Genomic DNA, 26,792 nt, shown 5'->3' with positions numbered 1-26,792 from the left:
TAATAGAGTGCAGGATAAATGTAATACGTAAAGTACCCATGGAACACAGACATTGCAGGGAGACTATAACAGAGGAGGATAGATCCATGGAGTAGTCCACCAGCCGGGGTTGCAGGAACTCATACAGTAAAAGAATTTAATGGAGCATGGGGAAAACACTCAAGGTACTATTAAAAATAAAATATAATATATATATATATATATATATATATATATATATATATATATACACACACACACACACACAAAAGCGAACTACGATCTGGGGAAAATATATAGGATATTTTTTTTTAAACTACTTCCCAAGCCTATGAGAGAGATATATATATATATACATAAACCAGGGGTGACCATCGTAATTCTGAATCGTATAGATGTTACCCAGGAAGCGCTTCTGCGGAGCGTCGGTCCCTCTGATGCCAGTCATGTGCAAGACAGAAGCTCAGCATGGACCGCGGCATATTATCAGCCATGGCACAAGTATCAGTTGTACACCGACCAGTTATCCAAACTGCGATATGTCTGTAGCATGCCAACACTGAAATCCTGGATCATCTGAGTCACTAACAGTGTGTTTTCCTATCCCTGCTGTACAACATGACAGCCCTAAACCGCTGATAACAAATGTTTGGTCTGACAAGTGCTAATGCCGGTGTTTAGCTGCCTGCACTTCCTAAGATAGAAGGTAAACAGATTACGCCTAGACCATGTCAAGGTAACAGTTTAATAAGGATACGAATATAAGCCAGATTAGCCTCCGGAAAAAGCTTGGCTATCCTGTGCTGCTTCAGCTGTTGTAGAACTGTAAGTTCCAGCATGGTCTGTAAGTCAGGAAAGGGATAGCTGGCACTTGTAGTTCCACTAAAATCAGGACTTGCAAAGTACACAGCACTGGACAAATGCTCGTCAATTAGGTCAAAAAGCACTAAGGAATTCTCACACTAGCTTATGAGAGCACAGAACCAGGGAGTGTCATGAAGACATCAGCGACTCTGGAAATCCCCATGCAGGGAGAGCCCAGCTGCACCCACACGTGGTTGGTTCTTACAATACAAAAAAAACCAAACACACTGTTTTCAGCATAAATCCTTCCATACTAATCATGCTGCATTGCCTGCGGGGTCTGAACGCTCCCCCCGTCCAGCAGGTGACCAGCTTCCAGTATTTCACCCTCTGCTCTTTCTAGCACACAGGTTCTCAAACTCGGTCCTCAGGACCCTAAACAGTGCATGTTTTCCAGGTCTCCTCACAGAATCACAAGTCAAATAATTAGCTCCACCTGTGAATCTTTTAAAATGTGTCAGTGAGTAATGACTACACCTGTGCACCAGCTGGGTGACCTGCAAAACGTGACCTGTGTGGGGTCCTGAGGACAGTTTGAGAACCACTGTTGTAGCATATCAAACATATTCATTGCATCCAATGCAATGACAAGAGCAGAAGTAAACAGATAAAATAAGAACCTATTAGAAGACTTGCAGATATTGCTATGCACATAGAGGTTCTTAAAAGCCAGTGTAAAGTAGCTATACAAGAAACAGTTCACTTCATCCAATGCATAAATCTTAGCCAAAGCTACAATGTCCATAATTGCATATCCAGTCATGTGCAACCAGCACTATGCAATAGAACACACTGCCAACATGACACTAGAAGCATTCTACATTCTCATGTATTTAATGTTGGAAGCCGGTTATTAGACAACACCACCAGAACAGAAGAAATAGCATACACAGGAACCAGAGAAGGAAACGGTTGTAGGGTCCTAGAAGACACAAACAATACTTGTGAAACATCCCGGACATGTCATAGTATAGGCTAAACTCCCCCCTCCCCAATAACCATGACTGGTCTATTAGCAGAGTCTTCTCCTTACTTCCTACCTGCTTGTACCTTCCCATATTGCACCAAAGAAGTTCATCCCATGCAAGTCACTAACTTAGGACTATTATGCAAATTGCACCATCATGAAACTCCTCAGCCCGCATGGAGAGAATGTCAGTATACGGTTATAAAATGTATTTATTTATTACCAGTTATTTATATAGCGCACACACATTCCCACTTAGCAGGGCATATTTAGCCACTCACATCAGTCCCTGTCCCAGTGGAGCTTACAGTCTATGTTCCCTACCACGTGCTCACAGACACACTAGGGTTAATTTTTGTTGGGAGCCAATTATCCTACCAGTATATTTTTGGAGAGTGGGAAGAAACCGGAGTACCCGGAGGAAACCCACCAAAGTACAGGGAGAATATACAAAGTCAGTTAGGGCCGTGGTGGGAATCGAACCCACGATCTGAGTGCCATTACACCGTCTGTGCTGCCCCAAGTCAATAAGTGAAAGCCATCAGTCACTTTCCAAGCTATGAATAATGATTACCACAATCTGAAAGGCTATCAGTGCTACTTTACCAGCACTGTATTAAAATGGCATTTGATCATTTTCACATGTATAGTGATGTCACGCAGGAAAACAAAACCAATAGGACTGCTACAGTACCACCTACACTCCTACAGTGTACAAGTCCGTATTCTAATTACAGTTTTATTCCAGGCCTGTACGCACCTTCTCTCACCAAAGTCTTGCTGCCTCACCTTTAGGTTACATGTCAGAAACATACATTAGTCACTATCTGCATTACCAGTTATTAAAGGGACGGAAAATAGCCATAATTTCTACAGTGTCTAAAACCAGCATTATTATTAAGCAACAAACTGAACATAGAGCCGTCGTCCTGCATAATACAGAAAAGAAACCTACAATGGAGAAACAGAGCCAAGACACTGCAGACACGTTAATATTATTTTGCTCAAGCTTAGGACACCTTAATATAACTGCAGCTCTGCGCTTTCCTTAAGCTGTTGCTAGCACAAGAGCCAGGAGGAGAACCAGCAAAGACGTGACAATTCCCAACTGAAGCTTCCTCGCTGACATTCAACTCTAATTGCTCCCACAGGTCAGAGATAGAAGGAGAGAGAGAGAGCCAGGATGGCGCACAGCATCCAAACCAAACGCACTCATAACGTAAACTATTATTAGTCTCAAGAACGGCAGGCACAAAACAGAGAGCGACACAACGAGTTTAACAAAAAGCGTGAATCCGTTGCATTTTAATAAGCGTACAAGTTACCTGCAGGCGTTTTGTAATTTGGCATACAGGTAGCAATCACATGCTGCAACAATAAAGCATGCTTCTGTTTACCAATGGGGCTGGTTCGTGTGCACAGGAAGGATTAATAGAGGATTCAGCTGCGACATAAACATACTTTACAAAACATAAAACATGAAAGTACGGAACACAAGGCGCCATAACCTTATGATGGTGATTTTGCTACCTGACGCTCAGCACTGTGACCATATAGGGGTCTATTTACTAAGCTGTGTTAGGAGATAAACGGAATGGAGATAAGGTACCAGCCAATCAGCTCCTAACTGCCATTTTTCAAACACAGCCTGTGACATGGCAGTTAGGAGGCGATTGTTCGGTACCTTATCACTGTTCACTTTATCTCCTAACAAAGCTTAGTAAATAGACCCCATAATCTGTAAAGCAGCTCAATTTGCTTCAGTTAAGACACAAAGTTGTCATGAGAAACACATAGGGAAAGAGAAGAAAATAGACAAACAACTGGTAGATATATTTTGCATGTATTTAGCCCTAGTTCAAATAAATATAAGAGTATTTAATAGCAGACCAGTGCATACTTAGCGTTCCCGCTAGGCTGTTTTAGCGGGGCGCGGAGCCCTGCCCTCCTTCTGGAGGGCAAAAAGCGCCCTGCCCTCACAGCCTGCGGGTGCTGTCTTCACCCACAGGACGCTGTGTCCCGCGGGTGGAGAAATGTGCGGTGACCCGGTCACCGCTGGAGAATAGACGCCGGGCGCATGCGCCCGGCATCTATTCTCCCCCTCTGCAGCACTTGGGGGCTACCCGGCGTGTCCGTAAGTGCAGGGCACGCCCCCAAGTATGACGAAAATGGGACCCGTCTTATAGACACGCCCCCTTTTCATGACACGCCCCCTTTTTGGACGCGCGCGCGTACTAGCTTGCCCTCTCTAGCTCCGGCGCCCTGCCTGCCGCCAGAGCTAGAGTGAACACTACATACTGTAGGTCATTGGAAAAGCTATGACATCTGGGAACAACTTGAAGTGAATGGCATTTTGGATGTAAAAAGTAAAACAAGGTTCTTGTTACCAATGATTGTGGATGGTGGGCGCAAATCCTCAGTATGTGGCTCACACTTTAGATTAATACCACTTTCAGACAGAAAATGGCAAAAAAAAAACCAACTGATTTTTCCCGACTTTTGCATAGCGGGTTGTTTTGCCATCCTCTGTCTGTACCCCCCTTCAGACAGAAGAGCAAATTACCGGGTCAAAAATGTCAACCCGGTAATTTGCTGATTTACACGGGTATTTCTTCTGTCTGAAAAGGTCAACCCGGGACTAAATTCCCGTGTCTCCGATCCTGGTAAATTCCTGGGTCGAAGCTCCCGGGAATTTAGACCTGGGATGACCCTTTCAGACAGAAAAAGGTCCCGTGTAAATCACCGGGAAATGTTTAACCCGGTAATTTGGATTTCTGTCTGTAAGGGGTATTAGGTGCCAAGTTCGTCTCTCCATGAGAGAGAATGAAAAGCTTAGAACAGCCCAACTCATTACAAGCAATACACAGAGACCAACTAGCAGGATGAAGAGACTGTTGCATGTCCAGACACATAAAGGTGCAGACATTTACAAGCTGTACATTACAACCTCAGGTGAATTTATACATTTGATTTACAAAGGAATAAGAAAGCAGTAACCACATAACTGATCATGCCACATTACTACAGTGCAGGGCAAGCCATAACATACATGGTCATCCACAGGTGTAGCACATGCATTTCGTACAGGTTATGAAAGTCAGTGGAACAACCAATCACCATCTCTCATTACCTCACCTGGGACTGGTGAAAGCATGTATGTATTTATGTATGTATAGTATACATGCATGCAGCGTCGGACTGGGCCATAAAGGGCCCACCGGGGGGGGGAGGGGGGATGAAGTAACTGGGGACCATGCTTAAGGGCTGTGGTCATCCACCAGAGGAGTTTGTCTTGCCACCACAGTTGTTTGGCTAACCATTGGGTAAATATTGGTGTAGGTTCTACAGAAACAAAGCAAGAACTGATGTTTATCAGTGGTCCTGCTCTACAAGGTAACTCACCCTATAATAACTATGTACAATTCAGTGCACAGTCTGGAACATGACCCCCCTAGAGGAGGGAGTGGAGACCTCTAGCAGTGGGGCCCACTGAGGATTTCCCCTTTACCCACTGTGGGCCAGTCCAACCTTGTACGTAATTAGTGTAATAGGCAACATAATTTGGTTATACCAAACCCAAAGATTGTAGGATGCAATTTATTAAAGAGGATGCCACTTTAGTAGTCCCCAAATTGTAGGCAAACATCAACGGACCCTAACTGCAAGATGTAATCCCAGCTCTGGAAGATCAGCCACTAACTTCCCATATACGTACAGCACTCATTACAAGTTTCACTTCTGTATTAAATAACAAGGTTATGGGCCGAATTGAATTGCTGGCGAAAAGTCCAGGGGGTAAATTTACTAAAGTGAGAGTTTTTAGAAGCGAATTTTAAAAGTGATGTTGCCCATAGCAACCAATCAGATTCTACTTAACATTTAACCAGCACCTTCTAGAAGATGATAGCTAGAATCTGATTGGTTGCTATGGGCAACATCACTTTTAAAACTCACTTCTAAAAACTCTCACTTTAGTAAATTTACCCCCTGGACTTTTCGCATGGTGCACTTTCTGCCAACATCGCTGGTTTTGCATCCGGAAAAGTATTGCGCTCGTCCCCGCTTTTCACCCTATTCAATTGCAAAGGACGCGAAAACGCTTCCCGGCGAAACTCAAAGGCGAAAAGTGCTGTCAGATTTGGCGAAATCAGCCTGACACTCCCCAAAAGATGCACTGACATGGGGGATCACTATGGATACCCCCGAATAGCCCTTACGAAGGTATATGGGGTGCTGCAATGCTTTCAATTGCTGCTATTTAGCGTCTTTGCACAAGTGGTGAAGAATAGCATTTAGGGGTTTTTTTAGGCTAAAACAAGTAGTTCCTGCAAATTTGGGGTACATGAAAATGGGTGCAAGCATTGTTAAAATTCGCTAAAGTAATGTTTTAAAAAACGTTAAAAAAAAAACACCCTCAGCAAACACCTGTAAACAAAAACACCTAGGGCATACTTTGGGGACCCCCCCGGAGTTTATTTCGCTAGTTTTTAAGTTTGTCCCACAACTCTGGGGGGGGGGGGGGGGGATCTAAAGTATTTTTTTTTTTTTTTTTACTTTTTTGGACGCAGTTTACCTTTGGGGGACCACCCCATGCCTGCTGGTGTGTTCCAGCAACTTTGCACCCAAAACCCCAATTCTGACACTTTTTTGCCTCCATTCAGAGGCAAATCTTTTTTCGCTGGCTACAAGGCGCAGACTTTTTGCAATGGCGAAAGGTCTTTGGAATTGAATACGGGGATAAGTTCTTGTCTGTGAAGTGACATCACCGGCAAAACTTTTTTGCAGAGAAGGGCTTTTCGCCGCCAATTGAATACGGCACTGTGTTGCATAAAATATTTTTTAGCGCAATGCAAGCTGTGTTTTCTGAGCCCTTCCAATGGTGAAAATGGCATAGCAAGGAGCAGCTGGAGAGAGGTGCCCCACTTGACATGGCAGGGGAGATGGTGAGTGGTGCCCAGTCTGACATTGCAATGGGTGGGAGAAGAAAGATGGAAAACCTGGCACTGAAAGAGGGGAAGGTGAGGGGTGAAAAACCTCTGACATTGCAAGAAGGGAAAAATGTAGTAGTGGTGCACAGCCTGGCATCAGAGACAGCGTGTGAATTGAGCAGTGCACAGCTTGGCATCACAAAGGGTGAGTGGTGCATAGCCTGCCACTGCAGTGGGATAAGAGTAGTGCTACCCAGCTTGGCATTGCATAGGGTGAGGGGTGCACAACCTGGCATCATATGGTTGTGAGTGGAGCACAGCCTGGCATTGCAGGAGGATGGAGTGGTGCCCTGCCTGTGGCACAGCAGGGGTGGCACAGCCTGGCATTGGGGGAAGGGGTTAGGGGAGTGATTGTTTTTAGGAAAGTTTAGCATAACGATACTCTAGAAATAATTTCATAGGAGATTCAACTGCGACATAAACATACTTTCCAAAACATAAATGACAGTACGGAACACAGGTCACCGTAACTGTACGATGGCAATTTTGCTACCTAACGCTCAGCACTGTGACAATCTGTAAAGTAACTGCATTTGCTTCAGTTAGACAGACACAAAAAGTTGTCACTAACAGGGGGGGGCGGGCAGAGCCATAACTAGACTTTTTGGTGCCCTGTGCCAGAGAGAGGATTGCGCCAGCCCCCATTTTTTAAATAGGGACATTAGATAGTGCATCTGGGGAAGGGTGCACTATCTAATGTGGAAGAGATAGGGGAGGCCAGGAAATGCTGGGAATAAAAGAAGAGGAAGCTACAAGTGAGAATGAGAATAAACAGGAAAATTGACAGGCCCAAACAGTATCCCCTGCCCGTGCTAAGGCACTGGTCGCACTACCCTAATTACGGCCCTGGGGGGTGTGACAGCCTGTCACTGGCAGGAGAATAACTGGTACCCTGGCTGGCATGTGAGTGGTGCATCATCTGGGGATAAGGGTTGTGTGTGTGGAATGATGTCTGGCATTGCAGGGGGTGTGTGTGTGGTGTTAGTGTTGCATTGTCACTCATTGCGGGGGAGAAGGGATTGGTGCACTGGCCAGCATTGAGGTGTGGAATGATGCACTGTCTGGCATTGCAGGGGGTGGTACACAGCCTGGCATTGCAATGGGGGGGGAGGGAGTGGTAAACAGCCTGGCACTGGTGCACTTTCTGACACTGCAGGGGAAGGGGTGGGGTAAGTGGTACACTGCCTGGCATTACATGGGGGGAGGGTCGTTGGTGGTGCACTATCTGGCATTGCAGTGGGGAAGGGGTGGGTGGTAGACGGCCTGGCATCGCGGGGGGGAAAGTGGTGCACTCTGGCATTGCAGGGAATAGGGGGGGGGGGGTAGGGGGTACGCAGCCTGGCATTGCAGGGAATAGGGGGGGGGGTAGGGGGTACGCAGCCTGGCATTGCAGAGGGAAGTGAGTGGTACCCAGCTGGTACAGATGTATGCACGTTGCGGCGGTGAGCGGCATCTATCCGGGACAGCTCAGTCACCTGGGTTTCGGCTCCTCCCGGCCACTCTCCTCCTGCTCAGCCCCAGACTCATCATCCTCCACGATCACATCCCCCGCCGGAAAGGCCGCAGCGGCCCCGATTCCTGGGGTTAAGCTGAGGCTGCTGCTGCCGCCGCCGTCGTTCTGCTCCTCCCATGGGTAACCAGCCTCCGTCCCCGGGGATCCCTGCTCCACCAGCCCGGACGCCGCAGCCTTTATCAGCAGCACAGCTGCCAGGGAGAGGCCGAGCCGCCACCCGCACAGGCCCCGGGCTCCCATAGCCAAGCGACCATCTGAGCCCAGCACCGACCGTCTCTATCTCATCACACTTCCCCCAGCGCCGCCATGACACTATTACACCGAGAGCCGCTGCCCCCCGAACGTGCCCACAGGCTGCGCCAATCACACTGCGGGGAGACTGCAGCTCCCACGGCTATTAGCCGCCGCCACTGCTAATCACTTCCCTACTGCCCCGCCTACTAACAAACCCCGTCAGCTGCCATTGGAGAGTGGGCAAAGCGCTGTCAGCAGGCCGCACAGCCTGCTGGGATACACCGTGCGTGTCTGCCTCCCGACAGCTGCGGGCTGCGTCTCTGAGCCAATCACATCTCTCCCTCTGCTGCTCTCTGTTTACCATGGGGCTCTATTTTTTTTATTCCCCCGTCAGTGTCACGGGACAGCCAATGAGCTCGACTTTTGACTTCGGTTAAGCCGATTGGCTGGCGGGATTAGTGAGTAGTTCGCCTTCTATTGGCTACTAATAACGTCAACACATGTTAGAGGCGGGTCTGTGAGGTGGGCGAGGGACGTGATTGGCTAATGGCGGCAGTAGATACGTGGCCGGTTTTGAGTGTCCCCGCTGCCGCCTCCTCTGATGTGGAAGCCCCAGGGCTGGGGAGGAGCTCTTGCTAGGATCACATGGAGCTACAGTGTGACCAAAATAAACAGACGTCATCATTAATTACCCCAGATACTATACACTTAAAAGGGGATATGTTTCAAACCTTCTAAAGAGAGGACAAATTAAGTTCATCGTGTATAATTATTTTTAGAATGTAAGCTCTTACGAGCAGGGCCCCCTACCCTTTTGTGCTTCTCCCTACTTTAGTTTCATCTGATTCTTATGGTGAATACACACGGTCAGATTTTTCTTCAGTTCTGAACGATAATGATTTAAAAAATCTTTAATATCTGAAGGAAAATCTGACATGTCTGAACGATGCGCGTTCCCGATGGTCATAACGATATCTGACATCTGATGTGTTTGCAGTCAGTTTTGGACGATTTCAGTCATTTTAATGCATTATGGTGCATACGCACTTAACGATTTTTGAACGATTTAACTATAACGACGTCGTTATCGTTCAATCGTTGAAAAAATCGTTCAGTTTTTTTTGTACTACAAACGATTTTTGCATATTCCCTTACTGAAAATCATTGAGTTGGTCAGTCTGACTGAACTACAAACGGGAACCCGTATGAACGATAATCGTTCATCGTTTTAACTCAGAAAGTGAACAATTTTTTCAACGAATAAACGATATCATTATCGATAACCGTTCAAAAAAATTGTGTGTGTATGCACCTTTACTCACCACTAGGGCACCTAATACTTGGTTTCTTTGCTCTGTTGCTTATTTGGGTGTTATGGTCGCTAATGTAGCAATATATATTATCCATGTCCTAGTCCTGTAGTGTATTGTTCTGTAAGTCGCTTGTCTACAACTTGTTTATGTACTTTGTAAGGCGCTGCAGAACATTTTTGGCACCATATAAATGATAATATTGACACCTAAGAATGGGCCAAAATGCTCGTGCAGATTTGATGATTTTGTGGCTCACCGGGGTGTAATCTTGTACCCATATCATCTTTCGCTCTCTGGTCTCAGTTGATTTTGGTCGAAGTAAATCCATTCGTGACTGCGCCAGAACTCTTATATGTTGCCTCTCGAGAATTTTCGGGTGATACCCTAGGTTCAAGAATTTCACAGACATGTCGTCTATCTGTTTAACGCCATCAGTCTGATTACTGCAAATAACGAATATTCTCCGAAACTGAGAATATGGCAGCCCACATTTAGGTGTAGGGAGGTGATGACTTCCTGCTTGTAACAGGGTATTCCTGTGTCTTTTTAAAGAGACTGAGGTCTGGAATTCATGGTGTTGGATAGTCACGTCAACTTCAAGGTAGTGTACTGCTGAAAAAACGACATTGACATGTGAATTTGATGTTTTGATCCGCCTCATTAATGAGTGAAAAAGTAGATTTGAACAGATCCTCCCCTCTAAATGGGGAAAAGTCTGTACATGCATAAACTGTTTGTTCCCCCTCGCCCTGAAGTTATTTTGAGACTACATAGAGTTTACAGAGATTTACTGAATCAATATTTCTATAGATAACACCTGCTATAAACTTAATACAGCAGAAATTGCCCAACAGTGATTTTGCTATGGCCAATAAGTACATTCTCTTTTAGGAAGGAGGGTAGGGCTATAACTACACACAGCCCCCCCGCACAGCTGCGATTGCGCAGGCAGTTCAACTGCGATAGAATTCTAATACATTGCGATCGCTATGACGTTGCAGCACTGTACAAGGACGCCCACTTTACCTTACACACATCCGCAATGTTTAGCAAGACTGTGAAACCATCGGTAGCATCGAGTACCATCGCAGCCTCACACACACTTGCACAAGCCCCAACCTTACTCAGAATTTGCTAACCTCATCGCACGCTATGAGTCCCCAGGCTGCGTAAGGCATCGCAGTGACTAATTTATGCACGCCTCTGCAACGGCATTGAAACGCACTGGCATGCCTGCGTTTCGCCGACCACCCCCTTCACCACCCACAAACGGCAATACCTGTCAATCACTCTGCGATGGGTCTGCATAGTCACTGTAACCGCAAACCTGATCGCAGTGGAATGTTTACACACGCGCACTGCAATGCATGCGCAGTATGCAACAATCGGCTGATTGCGTGCGTATTAGCAACTGTGATCCTTAATGAATCAGGCCCACAGCATACTTGCCAACTCTCCTTGATTGTCAGGGAGACTCCCTGATATAATCTCCCTGACTCCCTGATATAATCTCCCTGAAGAGTCTAGGGGGTAAATTTACTAAAGTGAGAGTTTTTAGAAGTGAGTTTTAGAAGAGATGTTGCCCATAGCAACCAGTCAGATTCTAGCTGTTATCTTCTAGATGGTGCTAGTTAAATGTTAAGTAGAATCTGATTGGTTGCTATGGGCAACATCTCTTCTAAAACTGATTTCTAAAAACTCTCACTTTATTAATTTTACCCCTAGCAATCTCCCTGATTGCACCTTACCCCGTTATGTAGCTGTTATATATTTAAAATAAAAAAAACAGATATATATACATGCAAATGGGATCATTAGTATCATTTCCCTGGGTATAAGGCACAATGGCCCTCATTCAGAGCCGCTCGTTAACAACAGTACGCTCGTTCCGAGCGATGTTTGCACATCTGCGCATGCGTACGCTTTTTAGTACGCATGCGCGAACCAGTCAGTGCGGCCGAAAATCCTTTGTACGCTATATAGCGAGTGCCTGCTATTTTGAGTGACAGAATGAGGCGTATGTGGGTGGTAACAGGGGAAGGTGCTTGAAAATGGGGAGTGGAGATCCGAACGCAGGCGTGCTTAAAGGTCAAAACGGGCGTTTTATGGGTGTGTATATTTAAAACAGCAGCGTCATTGACCACGTCACTGGGTTATTTTATAGCCAGAACTGCACGCAAATTTGTGGTAGCAAACACCAACCACAAGAATAGCGAGCAGTTCATACGCTGGTCGATGTACTCGATTAATCTAATAAATAGCGGACATGACGTAGGATGCGTGCGGCCAGGGGGCGTTTTTAACAAATAAACGAGCGTATGTTTTGCTCGTTCGTTCAGACTTAGAGGTGTGAACACACTGCAATGTGCGTACGGATCATTTAAATAGCCACCCCTTGATTTTAAACGAACGACCGCAAATAGCGTGCGGCTCTGAATGAGGGCCAATGATCCCTATGGCTACATGTATTTTCTGAAAAGTATCAGAGTGTTTTCATCAACAAATAGATCTTACTAACAGCTTTGGGGCTCGTTTACATTTAAATGTACATACATTTTACAACACCCCTCTCAGATGTATAGTACTTTACCGCCTGCTCATAAGTGTAGTGATCACAATCTCCCTGAGATGCTTTTCCCCTCTTGCCTCATGGAATACCTGGCAATCACAGATAATGATCCCCCTGTCTCTTTGTTGGGGGTCCCAAAGTCCACACAGCACCTTCATTTTCATTGTTGCACATTCCTTTTCGTTTTAATTCCTATATATTGTCATCTATTTTATAACATTTACTTGCTGAATTGTCTGTATTCCGTTCGCCATATATTTGGTACAGTATGTGTATATGCTATTTGTTTTGTACCAATTTCATACTAGATTCCTACCTGTTACATATACTCTGATATTGTGCAATGTTTGAATTATTGTCTCGCTCTACTTCAGATTCATTACAAATATATTGAAAAAATAAACTCTGTTATTAGGCTTATAAAGCTGTCACCCTCCCAAGTCTGCATTAACTCTCCACACTAGTGGCGGGCTGGGCCGGGGGGCAGGGTGCCATGTGCCCCCCGGACCGCAGCGCCATGCGGGCCACCGACAGTCTGTGTTTCTGTGACATACCTGCACCGCGCGTGTAGCGCTGAGCGGACAGAGGGCCTGATTCAGACCCACTCGCGAGCGGCTGTCCGCTCGCAAGTGGGTCGATGTTCTGGACTGAGAATGCGCACGACGGAGGGAGCTCCGTCGTGCGCATGCGCCAGACGCGACGAGCGAAGGAAAGTCCTTCGCTCGTTGTGTCTGATCAAAGGGGGCGTGCTGTCAATGTTGATTGACAGCACGCCCCCTTTGGTAGGCGTGCCGGGGGCGTGCCTCCCTGACGGGGGCGTTCCCACGGGAACGCCTCCCATCAGAAGCCGGCCCACTGACATCACTAGTGATGTCAGTGGGAGTGATTTTGGCTCTGATAGAGCCAAAATCACTCCAGAGCTTGCGGTTGAAAACCTCAACCGCAGGCTCCGGCTCGCTGTTTCGATGGTCGCGATGGTCAAGACCATCGCGGCCATCAAACAGCACGCTCGTATAGCCTGTGGGTGGTGACCCACAGCTATACGAGCGTCCAGGAGGACGCTCCATTTTCATGGAGGCCGGCCCTCATTCAGAGCGTGCGCTCTGGTCAGAGCGTACGGCTCTGAATGAGGGCCAGAGTTTGGTCAGCGCTACACAGTGACTGACAAACACAGCTGCCAGCGCCGGCAGCTGTGTGTTTGTTTTGAGTGGCAGCCAATGAGAGTCTGTCAGACACTCACTGACTGCTGCAGCGCCCACTGCAGGAGCCGCTCCATCTTCCGGCTCCTGCAGTGGGTAATGGGAGAGATTTCATGACGTCTCTCCCATAATGCAGAGCGGCCCGGCCCGGGAGGACGAACGGAGGAGCGGATGGCGGCGGCGGGAGCGGGAATTCAGGTAAGTGTTTTTTTATTACGTGTGTCTACCGCACTACAAGGGGGAGATCACTACTGGGGGCACTACAAGGGGGGTGGGGGCTACTACTGGGGGAACTACAAGAGGGAGAGCACTACTGGCGGCACTACAAGGGGGGGACTACTACTGGGGGAACTACAAGAGGAGCACTACTGGCGGCACTACAAGGGGGGGGACTACTACTGGGGGCACTACAAGGGGGAGAGCACTACTGGCAGCACTACAAGGGGGGGACTACTATTGGGGGAACTACAAGAGGGAGAGCACTACTGGGGGCACTACAAGGGGGAGAGCACTACTGGCGGCACTACAAGGGGGGGTACTACTACTGGGGGAACTACAAGGGGGAGAGCACTACTGGCGGCACTACAAGGGGGGGACTACTATTGGGGGAACTACAAGGGGGAGAGCACTACTGGCGGTACTACAAGGGGGGGACTACTACTGGGGGAACTACAAGGGGGAGAGCACTACTGGGGGCACTACAAGGGGGGGACTACTACTGGGGGCACTACAAGGGGGAGAGCACTACAAGGGGGGACTACTGGGGGAACTTCAAGGGGGAGAGCACTACTGGCGGCACTAAAAGGGGGGGACTACTACTGGGGGAACTACAAGGGGGAGAGCACTACTGGGGGCACTACAAGGGGGGGACTACTACTGGGGGAACTACAAGGGGGAGAGCACTACTGGGGGCACTACAGGGGGGGGACTACTGGGGGAACTACAAGGGGGAGAGCACTACTGGCGGCACTACAAGGGGGAGACTACTACTGGGGGAACTACAAGGGGGAGAGCACTAATGGGGGCACTACAAGGGGGGTACTACTGGGGGCACTACAAGGGGGGGACTACTACTGGGGGCACTACAAGGGGGAGAGCACTACTGGCGGCACTACAAGGGGGGGACTACAAGGGGGAGAGCACTACTGGTGGCACTACAAGGGGGGGACTACTACTGGGGGAACTACAAGGGTGAGAGCACTACTGGGAGCACTACAAGGGGGGGACTACGACTGGGGGCACTACAAGGGGGAGAGCACTACTGGCGGCACTACTGGCGGCACTACAAGGGGGAGCGCACTACTGGGGGAACTACAAGGGGGAGAGCACTACTGGTGGCACTACAAGGGGTGGACTACTACTGGGGGAACTACAAGGGGGAGAGCACTACTGGCGGCACTACAAGGGGGAGAGCACTACTGGGGGCACTGCAAGGGGGGGAGGACTACTACTGGGGGCACTACAAGGGGGGGACTACTACTGGGGGAACTACAAGGGGGAGAGCACTACTGGGGGCACTACAAGGGGGGAGGACTACTACTGGGGGCACTTCAAGGGGGAGAGCACTACTGGGGGCACTACAAGGGGGAGAGCACTACTGGCGGCACTACAAGGGGGGGACTACAAGGGGGAGAGCACTACTGGCGGCACTCACTACAAGGGGGTACTACTACTGGGGGAACTACAAGGGGGAGAGCACTACTGGGGGCACTACAAGGGAGGGACTACTACTGGGGGCACTACAAGGGGGAGAGCACTACTGGCGGCACTACAAGGGGGGGACTACTACTGGGGGAACTACAAGGGGGAGAGCACTACTGGCGGCACTACATGGGGGGGACTACTACTGGGGGAACTACAAGGGGGAGAGCACTACTGGGGGCACTACAAGGGGGGGACTACTACTGGGGGAACTACAAGGGGGAGAGCACTACAAGGGGGGGACTACTACTGGTGGCGCTACAAGGGGGAGAGCACTACTGGGGGCACTACAAGGGGGAGAGCACTACTGGGGGCACTACAAGGGGGAGACCACTACTGGGGGCACTACAAGGGGGGGACTACTACTGGGGGCACTGAATAGGGTGTACCACTACTGGGGGCACTATATAAGGGGCTTACTACTGGGGGCACAAGGGGCATTGCACAGGGGGGACCACTACTGGGGGCACTGCATAAGGGACACTGCATAGGGGATCACTACTGGGGGCACTACTGGTGGCCTGCATAAAGGGGTCCTCTCCTGGGGCACAGGGGGCACTGCATATGGGCACCACTACAGGGGCCTGCCCCTAATCTTTATTTTTACTTTACATTAATTCCATATGGACCTGCCTCCTCCCTGGAACACTTCGGGGGGGCGCCGTAGCACGCACGTGCTCCGGGCACCCTGGCTACATGCTACTCCTCTGCCGGGGCCACTTGCATGCATTTGCCCCCCAGGCTAAAAGTTGCCAGCCAGCCCCTGCTCCACACCTTAAGCATTTGTGGGAGATATATAATGTCTTAGGTTACCCATAACCAGGGGCGTCTTTAGAGATGAGGAGGCCTGTGTGCATCGGCTGTCACGGGCCTCCTCCTCTCACTCCATGGTCGGCAGCCAACTGACACGGCTGGCCGGCCACCGCAGAATCAATAGGGTCTATTGCACATGCACAGATCGCCGGAGAAATAGCACGGCCATACAGTACCTATAACAGATGTAATGAAGGGAGCTTAGAGATTCACTACACCTGACAATTATACCTTGAAAATACAGAGCTAAGGAACTACAGTACATGTAACAAGAAGAACGTGTGCCTCAGTCAAGAATGAGAAGACACTTTTTTCTTTTTTAGAAAAGTCTTATTTTTTGTCTCATTTGAAGCATTTTTCCTCATCCATTAGAGGCTGTTGGTGAAGTAATTAGCAGCAGATGCCGCAGAGGTAAGGCACGTGGCAGAGGCGAGGCACGCGGCAGAGGCGAGGCACGCGGCAGAGGCGAGGCACGCGGCAGAAGTGAGGCATGTGGCCACTTATTGCAGAGCTTCACTGGCCAGTTGCTCCTTACAGCAGACATGTTCAAAATATATTGTTACCCTCCTGTCACGTTTGACTTCGGGAAATCCCCTACTGAGGGGGTGAAAGCTGAGGTCCCGGGTTGAGGGAGAAATCTGAGGTGTGCGGCCCGTAAATACGATCTCCTCATCCACGAATATCAGATGTTGGCGAGACCTGACCAAAGCTGCGGAGTCTAACCTGCTGGGATGTGTTCACCAGTGACCCCCTCCAAGCGGGATATGGGTTTAGGCTGCACCCAGCAGGCATGTCATGGCCCTTTGGTCAGGTATCCGATACCCACGGGAATAGAGAGACTACAACGATGGCCCTAAAAATATACTTCAGGAAGAAGTACAGCTGCACAAGGAGTTTATATTTGTAATGCCCGCAGGTAAAGGGTATTTGACGCACTGCTGCACCGAGAGGTGGCACTTGTAACTGCATGCAGGCAAGATGTTCGGACGCACTGTTGCACAAGGAGATGGCACTAGATTATGGCGATGCCCTGCGGTGGCTCGGCTGCGCCGATTTAGGGGTGTACTGTGCTCTGGATTTGAACCCTAGTATGTTAGGGACCTACCCTACAGAGGTTACCTGGATATGGTGGGTAGGCCCATAACCTTGGTCATGATTATGCTAAAAACCTCTATTGATTGCAAAATTTTATTGCATAAAGTATTTATATATAATCAGTAATTTGGAGTTGTGCACTTGTGATTTGTCTGTTTCTGTGCCTGCAATAAGTCTCAACAGGTCGCGCCTCTCATTATATATATTCAGGGTGTGCAGTCCAGGAATTTTTCCTATATACACGATAAGGGAACCTGGAACAAGGTAACGACAAGTATACACAAGGTAGCGATAATGTTGCACAGTCAACTTCATGCTGTCCGGAAGGCTGGTTAAATACCCTGAAGTAGCAGATCATTGGTGGACAGCGTCAGCTGACAACCACCATGCTACCACTGGGAATAGGGTAGTCAGGTGATGAGGACTGTCATGGCTGCGTCCATGATGGCAACAGCAGCAACCAAGTCACAGCACAGCTCATGGATGTCCACATGGCCCCTAGGCATAATGCTCAGCGCACCACTCACTGCCGCACCTGACGTTTGACCACACGAGGGATCAGGGGAAGCCAGGTTTGGGGTGAGTAATGGCCCATCCTAGGCCGTAACCTGACACCTCCTAAGCAGCTGCCATTCTTTCCGGTAGGGGTTGGAGTTGGGGGGGTAATGGCACTTAGGCCCTCATTCAGAGGTGGTCGCAAGAGGGCGGCCGTTTTTTTTTTTAGCGCGGCCTCCTGGTCGCTAGCTAAGCTGTGGGTTACCACCCACAGCTTAGCGACCGACCAGGGTGATGGTCGCGATGGTCAAGACCATTGCGACCATCGGGGCTTGCGACGAGACCCTAAGGTTGGGTCTCGGCAACCGCAAGCCCCAGGGAACTTCCTGCTCTGATCGAGCAGGAAGCTCTCCATTGACATCACTGCTGATGTCAGTGCGGCCACCCACAACACAGCAAGTGTTCCGTTAGGAATGCCTCCATTTGTGTAAGAGCCTACAAAACGGGCCAAGCTGTTGATCAACATCGACAGCCGTCCCTTTTGTAGTGAGCTCCGGAGCGAGAGAGTTTCTCTCTCACTCCGGGGCTTGCGCACGCGCAGTGCGGCCACTGCGTGTGCGCCGGACCAAAACATCGACCCGGTTGCGAGCGCACAGCGCTTGCGACTGGGTCTGAATGAGGTCCTTAGTCCCTATGGCTCAGGCTCACATGGTGGTGTTAAGGTGGAGTTAAGGGGTAGAAGTAGGGAGTAGTGGTGGTGGTGGGGTGTAGAGGAGGGTGGCAGTGGAGTTAATGGTTGTAGTGTGGGGGGTGATGGTGGTGTTGGGTTGTGAAGGTGGTGTTGGTATATGTGGGGGTAAAGGCTTGGCCTCTTCCATTCCAGTGCATACCTTTCAACATTTGGGAGTAGGGAGTCAGTTGTATGTCACACTGGGGTTGTGACCAAGCTTCACAACACCATTGTGCATCACTTTAGGGGCATGGTCACGCATCATGCCCCTGTTGCCCATCACGCTGGGGTTGGTTGGGAGGCATGCAAATGGAGGAGGCTGAGCGTTTATCCCTGCAATAACCACCACGTTTACTACCCCTCCACGATCACCCCCACCACTAACCCTAGTTCCACCCTCCCCAAGACACCACCACCCCTACCTTTCACTTCCACCTTGTTAAAAAACCCAACCACCATATGAGCTTGAGAGGGAACTGAGGGGTAGGGATGGTGGTGGCATGGTGTGTTGAGAAGGGTGGAAGTGGAGTTAGTGTGGGGTGTGATGGTGGTAATAGGTTGTGAAGGTGGTGTTGGTTTATGTGGGGGTAAAGGCTTGAGCTCATTCCATACCTTTCAACATTTGGGAGTAGAGAGTCGGTTGTATATCACACTTAGGGTGTGACCGCGTCACATCCCCATTGCACATTGCACTTTGGGGACATGGTCACGCATCATGCCACCGTTGCCCGTCACACTGTGGGTGTGCCCATGTGTCACACTCTCATTGAGTATCACTTTTGGGGTATAGTCATTCGTGACTATGCCACCGTTACCCATAACGCTGGGTTTAATTGGGAGGTATGCAAATGAAGGAGGCCAAACGTTTTCCTCTGCAAATACCACCATGCTCACTACCCCCTCCACGATCACCCCCCACCCTACCACCACTTACCCTAGTTCCAACCTCCCCAAGACACCACCACCCCTACCTCTCACTTCCACCCTCTTAAATATTACACTTTCACAAAAAATCAAGTTAACTTAATAACTCCAACACCGGGCGCTCTCCTAATTAAACAAAGTACAACAGTGATATTATAAATATCTATGTAAATAAAAATGCTGCTCCCCAGTGGATACTTTTATAGTAACCAAAATATAAAGTAAACAAATAAAAACAAGATAAATCACTCCACTTAAGGGTGCGCGTTGCCGCTGGTGAACCAGGACACAGATATAAAACAAATAGTCATTTAATTCACACTAAAAGGGAGGGATACATTGTTACTACTCTAGGAAAATTGGCCTCCTGTGATGGACCAGACTCTGCTGGCTGGGATACTGGCAGCAGAAACTGAGGAGGTTTCAGACAGCTTTTCCTCAAAGAAGAATACAATTATAGCCAAACTTGATGAAAAAGAATACGAGGCTTTATTGAGTAACACAGAAATGATTGGAGCGATGAGTAGCAGAACTAAAGTCCAGAAAGAAAGAATGACTTCAGCACATAAATCCTGAGAATCTGTAACTAGAAGGTGATACTGTAATTGGAGTAGAATGACTGATATCGATGCACGAACACAGCGACAAGCAGAACACTAGTCAGACAACACTGAATTATCCTCAGCTAGACGGGTGAAGGAATATTCATCAGGATATACCCAGCTAGACGTGACGGAGATCCTTGGTCAATGATACTGAGGTGTATCCATATAGACTGTGCGGTAATGCTGGCTTGCAGTGAGTGTATCTTCTTGAGTACACAAAAGTGCATCATAACTCCTGGTGCGGCACACCGAGATGCGTCCCTGGATATTTATAGAGTACACAGCTGTGCGTCTTAGGTGCTCCGGGATAATACACAAAGTAGCGTCATTGGTGCTCAAAGGACAATACACGGAGATGCGTAGGAAGTCCAAGACTTGAAAGTAACAGGAGCCAAATACTATGACTTGAAGAGACGACGTACAGGCACTGAATGAGCATACATGAAGAGTTTATATAGGCAGTGCCTGTAGCTGATTGGTGACTGATTCCCAGCTGACCTGAGAACCCGATCTGACTGGAAGATCCTGAATCACATGACTGAAGCCAGATGGCTGCACCCATGAACCGGAGTCCCGCTGATAGTATTGGAGGATGACGCGTCACTGCACGAGAAACATCAGTCAGCAGAGAAGAGAAGATCTGAGATGAAGGGACCTGCGCTCAGTGCCCGTGAACCAGAGACCGGAGGTACATAACGCAACTGACCGGGCTTTGCATCGGGACCTGGCTGGTCACATTCCTGACATACATAAACCTTCAATTAAAATTGTGTGCACATAAATAAATACAACATTAGTAATATAAAATCCACAATTTGTAATCCTCCTCCTAAATTTCGGCGAGATAAACGGTGATAAGGTCCCAGCCAATCAGCTCCTAACTGCCATTTTTCAAGCACAGCCTGCGAGATGGCAGTTAGGAGCTGATTGGCTGGTACCTTATTACTCTCCTCTTTATCTCCTAACACAGCTTAGTAAATAGACCCCACTGTGTTTAGTGATCTTAACACTCGTCCTAAATTGTAGATGTAATTAACGGGACGTACTCACAACAGTCACGGACAGTCCTCCTGGCCGGCGTCTGTAACGATGACTGGTGTAGTCCAAGCAGCTCGTTCACTGCCTCAGTCCTGCTTAATCCCGCTCATACTCAAACATCCAAATAGAGGATTAAGAATAATCCACATATAGTCCCAATATTCTTGAATTTGACGCGTTTCTCCGTTTTAGTATGGTAAAGTTTTTTCAGAAGGTGAGTAAAGAAGGGGACTTAATTTCAACATTATTAACCTCCTTTAGCCAATATGCCACTGTTGGCAATAAACTAATTAAATGAATACAAAATTATAAAACCCCTGTGTCTTGGATCACCATATAATTATTTATTAAAATTTATATATGTACTCTATAAAACATCAATCAAGAGTGTTAATCATTCATTCTATACTCATAGAAAGTACACAGGGACACCCTCCTTCCCTTACACACATCAGTAACACAAGACTGAAACCATCGGTAACATCGAGAACAATCGTAGCCTCACGCACACTTGCACAAGCTCTGACCTTACTCAGGAATTGCTAACCTCATCGCACGCACTTAGCACTTGAGCTGCGTATGTATGGATTATGTATGCACGCCCCTGTATAGGCGTTCGAAAGCACTGGCACGTCTGTGTTTCTATGGCAAATATCCTTAATCAGAGAGCAATGGTATGTATAATGATCCAAAAAACTATTGTTAGGATCTTATCACAGTCATATTTCCTAAACAGTATTTATAGGTGAACAGAAACACATTGGCCCTCATTCAGAGCCGCTCGTAAGCGGCAGTACGCTTGTTCCGAGCGATATTTGCACATCTGCGCATGCGTACGGTTTTTAGTACGCATGCGCGAACCAGTCAGTGCGGCCGAAAATCATTTGTTCGCTATATAGCGAGTGCCTGCTAATTTGAGTGACAGAATGAGGCGTATGTGGTTGGTAACAGGGGAAGGTGCTTGAAAAGGGGGAGTGGAGATCAGAACGCAGGCGTGCTTAAAGGTCAAAGCGGGCGTTTAATGGGTGTGCATAATTAATACAGCAGCGTCATTGACCACGTTACTGGGTTATTTTATAGTCAGAACTGCTCGCAAAATTGTGGTTGAAAAAACCAACCACAAGAATAGCGAGCAGTTCATACGCTGTTCGATGTACTCGATTAATCTAATAAATAGCGGACATGACGTATGATGCAAGCGGCCAGGGGGCTTATTTATCAAATAAACGAGCATATGTTGTGCTCGCTCGTTCAGACATGGAGGCGGCAACAGACCGCAAAGAGCGAACGGTTCATTTGAATAGCCACCCTCTTTTTATGAACGAGCGAGCGCTAATTGCGAGGGCCATAGTTATTATTAGTTGTTCTTGAATAGAAAATAAAAGACACATTATAGAGTCTAAAAACAAAATAAATAATCAAGCACTGTCAAGAGTGGTTTAACCAAGCAGTTGCTGAAGGAGATAGTAAGTCTCCTATATAGTAAATGGATAAGATAAAAGGAAAGCAGCGCTTCAATTAAAATTTAAGACCATTTAATCTGACTAATTAATGTCAAATACATACATCAAACAAATCATTAAAACATATAATGAAAACTGGATATAAAAAACTTTTGAGTGCGATGAAATACACAGATTTCAATTTCAGGCATGCATGTCAAAGTTCAAGCTCCTGATAATAGAAAAACCCTTTTGTGGCACACTAGGAAATTAGGAATAAACTGGATGAAGTTCAATAATGATTTAGATTGGCAATTACAAATGGATAGATATTACCAGTTTCAATGTTCTCCAATCAAAATAAAAGTCTATAGGTCTAATGACTGGCAATGACCCATATAGTGGAGTCTTCTTTAAATCCGTGGGAAATGCTGGTATCCTGCAGAGACGTGTAGATCTCCTACAGCACAGGTTCTCAAACTCGGTCCTCAGGACCCCAAACAGTGCATGTTTTCCATGTCTCCTCACAGAATTACAAGTGAGATAATTAGATCCACCTGTGGATCTTTTAAAATGTGTCAGTGAGTAATGAATACGCCTGTGCACCTGCTGGGTGACCTGGAAAAAGTGAACTGTGTGGGCTCCTGAGGACCGAGTTTGAGAACCACTGTCCTACACCAATTCAGCTGTCATTCCCAATGAAGGGGGGAGGCAACTGCAGTTAAATCCCAAGCAGATAAATGGCTGTCCAAATCCGGACCAGTGACTGTTGTCACATATAGTTTTGTCCCTGCCACCGATGATGACTCCACAGAGCTTCAACCAAGAAATGTATGTGCCAATTAAGGGTATACACCAACGCGTTTCCCTGCCGGATTGGCAGCTTTTTCAAGGTGACTGCATATACCTAAACAGAGCTCTTAAATAGTATTCATTCATCCACAATAAAATATATCCAGCTGTGTTCAGTTAATCAATTAAAAATTAACAATTCATACAAAACCCATGTTCCAACATAATCTGTATTTAAAAAAATCAGTAACAATTAGAAAAACACACTATATCTTAATAGTCATAAGGAGGCAAACCTACAACCTTGGCAATATACATTAAAAAGGAATAAAGATAAGTAAATGATCAGATGGGACATGTGTATTCAATTAGGGAAATCTGTTAGTCTCAAATTTAAGGAAGTAATTAAAGGGTACTTACATATTTTGACATGCTATCCATTGTTGTTCAGTGTGTTTTCCCTATTTGCATATGTGCACCTACGTGCATTTAGTTTGGGTCTATATGGTGCATTTATTATATGCCATTACCACCAGTATTAGGGTATTAGATTAGTATGGCTCTAGATTCATCCCGTACATGGGTTGGCGTGTGTCTCCCTGGCTACCCAATAAGAGTCAAGTGTTAAACGTCCTGTGACACGCAGCGCAACTTAAACGCCACGTTCCAAGGCGGTCCCATGTGACTTACGTCCGGATCACATGACTTTCTATCGGTCCGTGTCGGTTGTTGCCATGGTGACAGACTTGGAGTTAACGGAAGCACTTTTAAAAGTTTTTTTGTCATACATAGTTATTATATTAATATGTTTGGACTTGATTGAAGGTCTAGTATGTTATCTAAGTAATTCCCCTAGATCTAGGGTTCTCAAACTCGGTCCTCAGGACCCCACACAGTTCATGTTTTGCAGGCCACCCAGCAGGTGCACAGGTGTAGTCATTACTCACTGACACATTTTAAATTGCCTACAGGTGGAGCTAATTATTTCACTTGATTCAGTGTGGAGACATGGAAAACATGCACTGTTTGGGGTCCTGAGGACCGAGTTTGAGAACCTGTGCCCCCTAGATGTCCTATTATTGACATCACTTGGTAGACACCAGGAAACAAACAGGTTATATGTGAGCAGATGAAATTTGAGACTGACAGATTTCCCTAATTGAATACACATGTCCCATCTGATCATTTACTTATCTTTATTCCTTTTTAATGTATATTGCCAAGGTTGTAGGTTTACCTCCTTATGACTATTAAGATATAGTGTGTTTTTCTAATTGTTACTGATTTTTTTAAATACAAATTATGTTGGAACATGGGTTTTGTATGAATTGTTAATTTTTTATTGATTAACTGAACACAGCTGGATATATTTTATTGTGGATGAATGAACACTATTTGAGAGCTCTGTTTAGGTATATGCAGTCACCTTGAAAAAGCTGCCAATCCGGCAGGGAAACGCGTTGGTGTATACCCTTAATTGGAACATACATTTCTTGGTTGAAGCTCTGTGGAGTCATCATCGGTGGCAGGGACAAAACTATATGTGACAACAGTCACTGGTCCGGATTTGGACAGCCATTTATCTGCTTGGGATTTAACTGCAGTTGCCTCTCCCCTTCATTGGGGATGACAGCTGAATTGATGTTGGAGATCTACACGTCTCTGCAAGATACCAGCATTTCCCACGGATTTAAAGAAGACTCCACTATATGGGTCCTTGCCAGTCATTAGACCTATAGACTTTTATTTTGATTGGAGAACATTGAAACTGGTAATATCTATCCATTTGCAATTGCAAATCTAATCCATTATTGAACTTCATCCAGTTTTATTCCTAGTGTGCCTGAAATTTAAATCTGTGTATTTCATCGCACTCAAAAGTTTTTTATATCCAGTTTTCATGTTATGTTTTAATGATTTGTTTGATGTATGTATTTGACATTAGTCAGATTAAATGGTCTTAAATTTTAATTGAAGCGCTGCTTACATTATAGAGTCTACACAATCCAACAGACAATCAGCATTACTAAAACCCCAGCCAAACACAGCAGCCAATCAGAGTGCGCTGATTGCGGGTCCTGGCCGCGGAGGCGGAGCTCAGGGGAGATTGACAGGCGGCAGGGGCTACTGTGCTGATATACATAGCAGCAGATGGCCCAGCAAATTAAAATTGTGGTGGGCGGCTGGTTCCTCCCCAGGGCACCACGCACTATGGGCCTGATTCAGACCCGCTCGCAAGCAGGTCGATGGCCGGGCAGTGCGCACGCGCGAGTGAGAAATCACTCGCTCCGGCACTCGCATCGAAAAGGGCCGACTGCCGATGTTGATCGACAGCTCGCTCCATTTGGTAGGCGGGTGGGGGGGGGTGGCTGGCCAAACAGGGGCGTTCCCGAAGGAATGCCTGCCGTTTGGGGGCGGCCCCACTGACATCACGACATCACGAAGCTCACTGGGGCTTGCGGCAGACAAGACCCTACCACAAGGGTGTCGTCACAAACCCCAATGGTCGCGACCATAACCTGGCCGCTCGCTAAAGCTGTGGGTGGTCACCCACAGCTTAGCGAGCGGCCAGGAGGCCGAACTGCAAAAAAAAAAATGCCCTTCAGACCTGCGAGCTGCTTTAGGCAGCGAGCAGGTCTGAATCAGGGCCTATATGCGGTGTCACTGGCCGCACTACCCTAGTTACAGCTGAGGTATGAAGATATTTGTATTGCTTGGGACAGAGAAAGTACATTCACATTTGGAGGGGACTTTTCACATTCCACGAATACTGTGTCTTCATTTGGAAAAAGGTATTCCCATTGACACAGTAGTTTTCATCTGGTTTTGGGCCTGATTTAGAGATGTACGTTAATTTGAACATACATCTCCCATGTTAAGGGGTCTGTGCCTGCTCAGGATTCATTCTGCGCATGTGTAGAACAGGTCCTGTGATCTCGCTCGCAGATCCCCCCAAGCTGCAGTATGATTTACATGCTTCTGTGTTTGGGGGGCAGAGCGGGGGCATGTCTGGTCTCCGTTCCCGGAATGGGGGAATGTCACCCCCATTTTCCGGGAGGGACGTGGCCATGGTCTGAGTTGGTGAATGCGGATTCCTTGCCTTTGAAGGGACTAGAACCATGCCAGGCTGCAGGCAACTTCAGCTCCTACAGCCTGATCAAAGGAACAACCATTGTGACCATCGGTCGCAGTGCTGGGATCGCAAATGCAGCAGGGAGGTGTCTGATACCTCCTTTTGCACCTGAGATGGACAGAACTGCACAGCGGCTCTGTGTGCGGCTCCGCAAATCCGTCCATCTCTGCACCAGGCTCTTTGCATGAGACTTACCTGAGCGCCAGACCTGCTATCTTTGTCTTTTATTATTGGAGGGATCAATCCAGCCCTGCTATACTTACTCCATACATGCCGACTTTCTGTGAGCCCCTATCGGGAGGGGGCTGCCGGGTCGGTGAAACAGGGATGGTGGAGGCGGCTGAAGTGGGTGGAGCAGGGGCGTGTCCACATGATCGCGTCATCACGGCCCTGCCCCC

At 47.6% G+C, this 26,792-nt stretch overlaps 1 protein-coding gene across 2 annotated transcripts in view; it reads right to left on the bottom strand.

Annotated features, from left to right (window-relative positions):
* The window catches only part of EIF2AK3 (eukaryotic translation initiation factor 2 alpha kinase 3), a 51,336-nt gene extending 42,487 nt beyond the window's left edge, over nucleotides 1–8,849 (bottom strand). For both annotated transcript variants that reach the window (XM_088454262.1, XM_088454263.1), the window contains exon 1: nucleotides 8,274–8,849. In XM_088454262.1, coding sequence (XP_088310388.1) covers nucleotides 8,274–8,551 — 278 coding nt within the window. In that variant the 5' untranslated portion in view covers nucleotides 8,552–8,849. The remainder of the gene's footprint in view (nucleotides 1–8,273) is intronic.
* Between the last annotated feature and the right edge of the window lie 17,943 nt (nucleotides 8,850–26,792).

The sequence above is a fragment of the Taudactylus pleione genome, unplaced genomic scaffold (genome assembly GCF_031769625.1).
Source record: "Taudactylus pleione unplaced genomic scaffold, aTauple2 ptg000611l, whole genome shotgun sequence".
In the NCBI taxonomy this organism is placed as follows: domain Eukaryota; kingdom Metazoa; phylum Chordata; class Amphibia; order Anura; family Myobatrachidae; genus Taudactylus; species Taudactylus pleione.
This window is presented reverse-complemented; position numbering and strand designations above follow the sequence as displayed.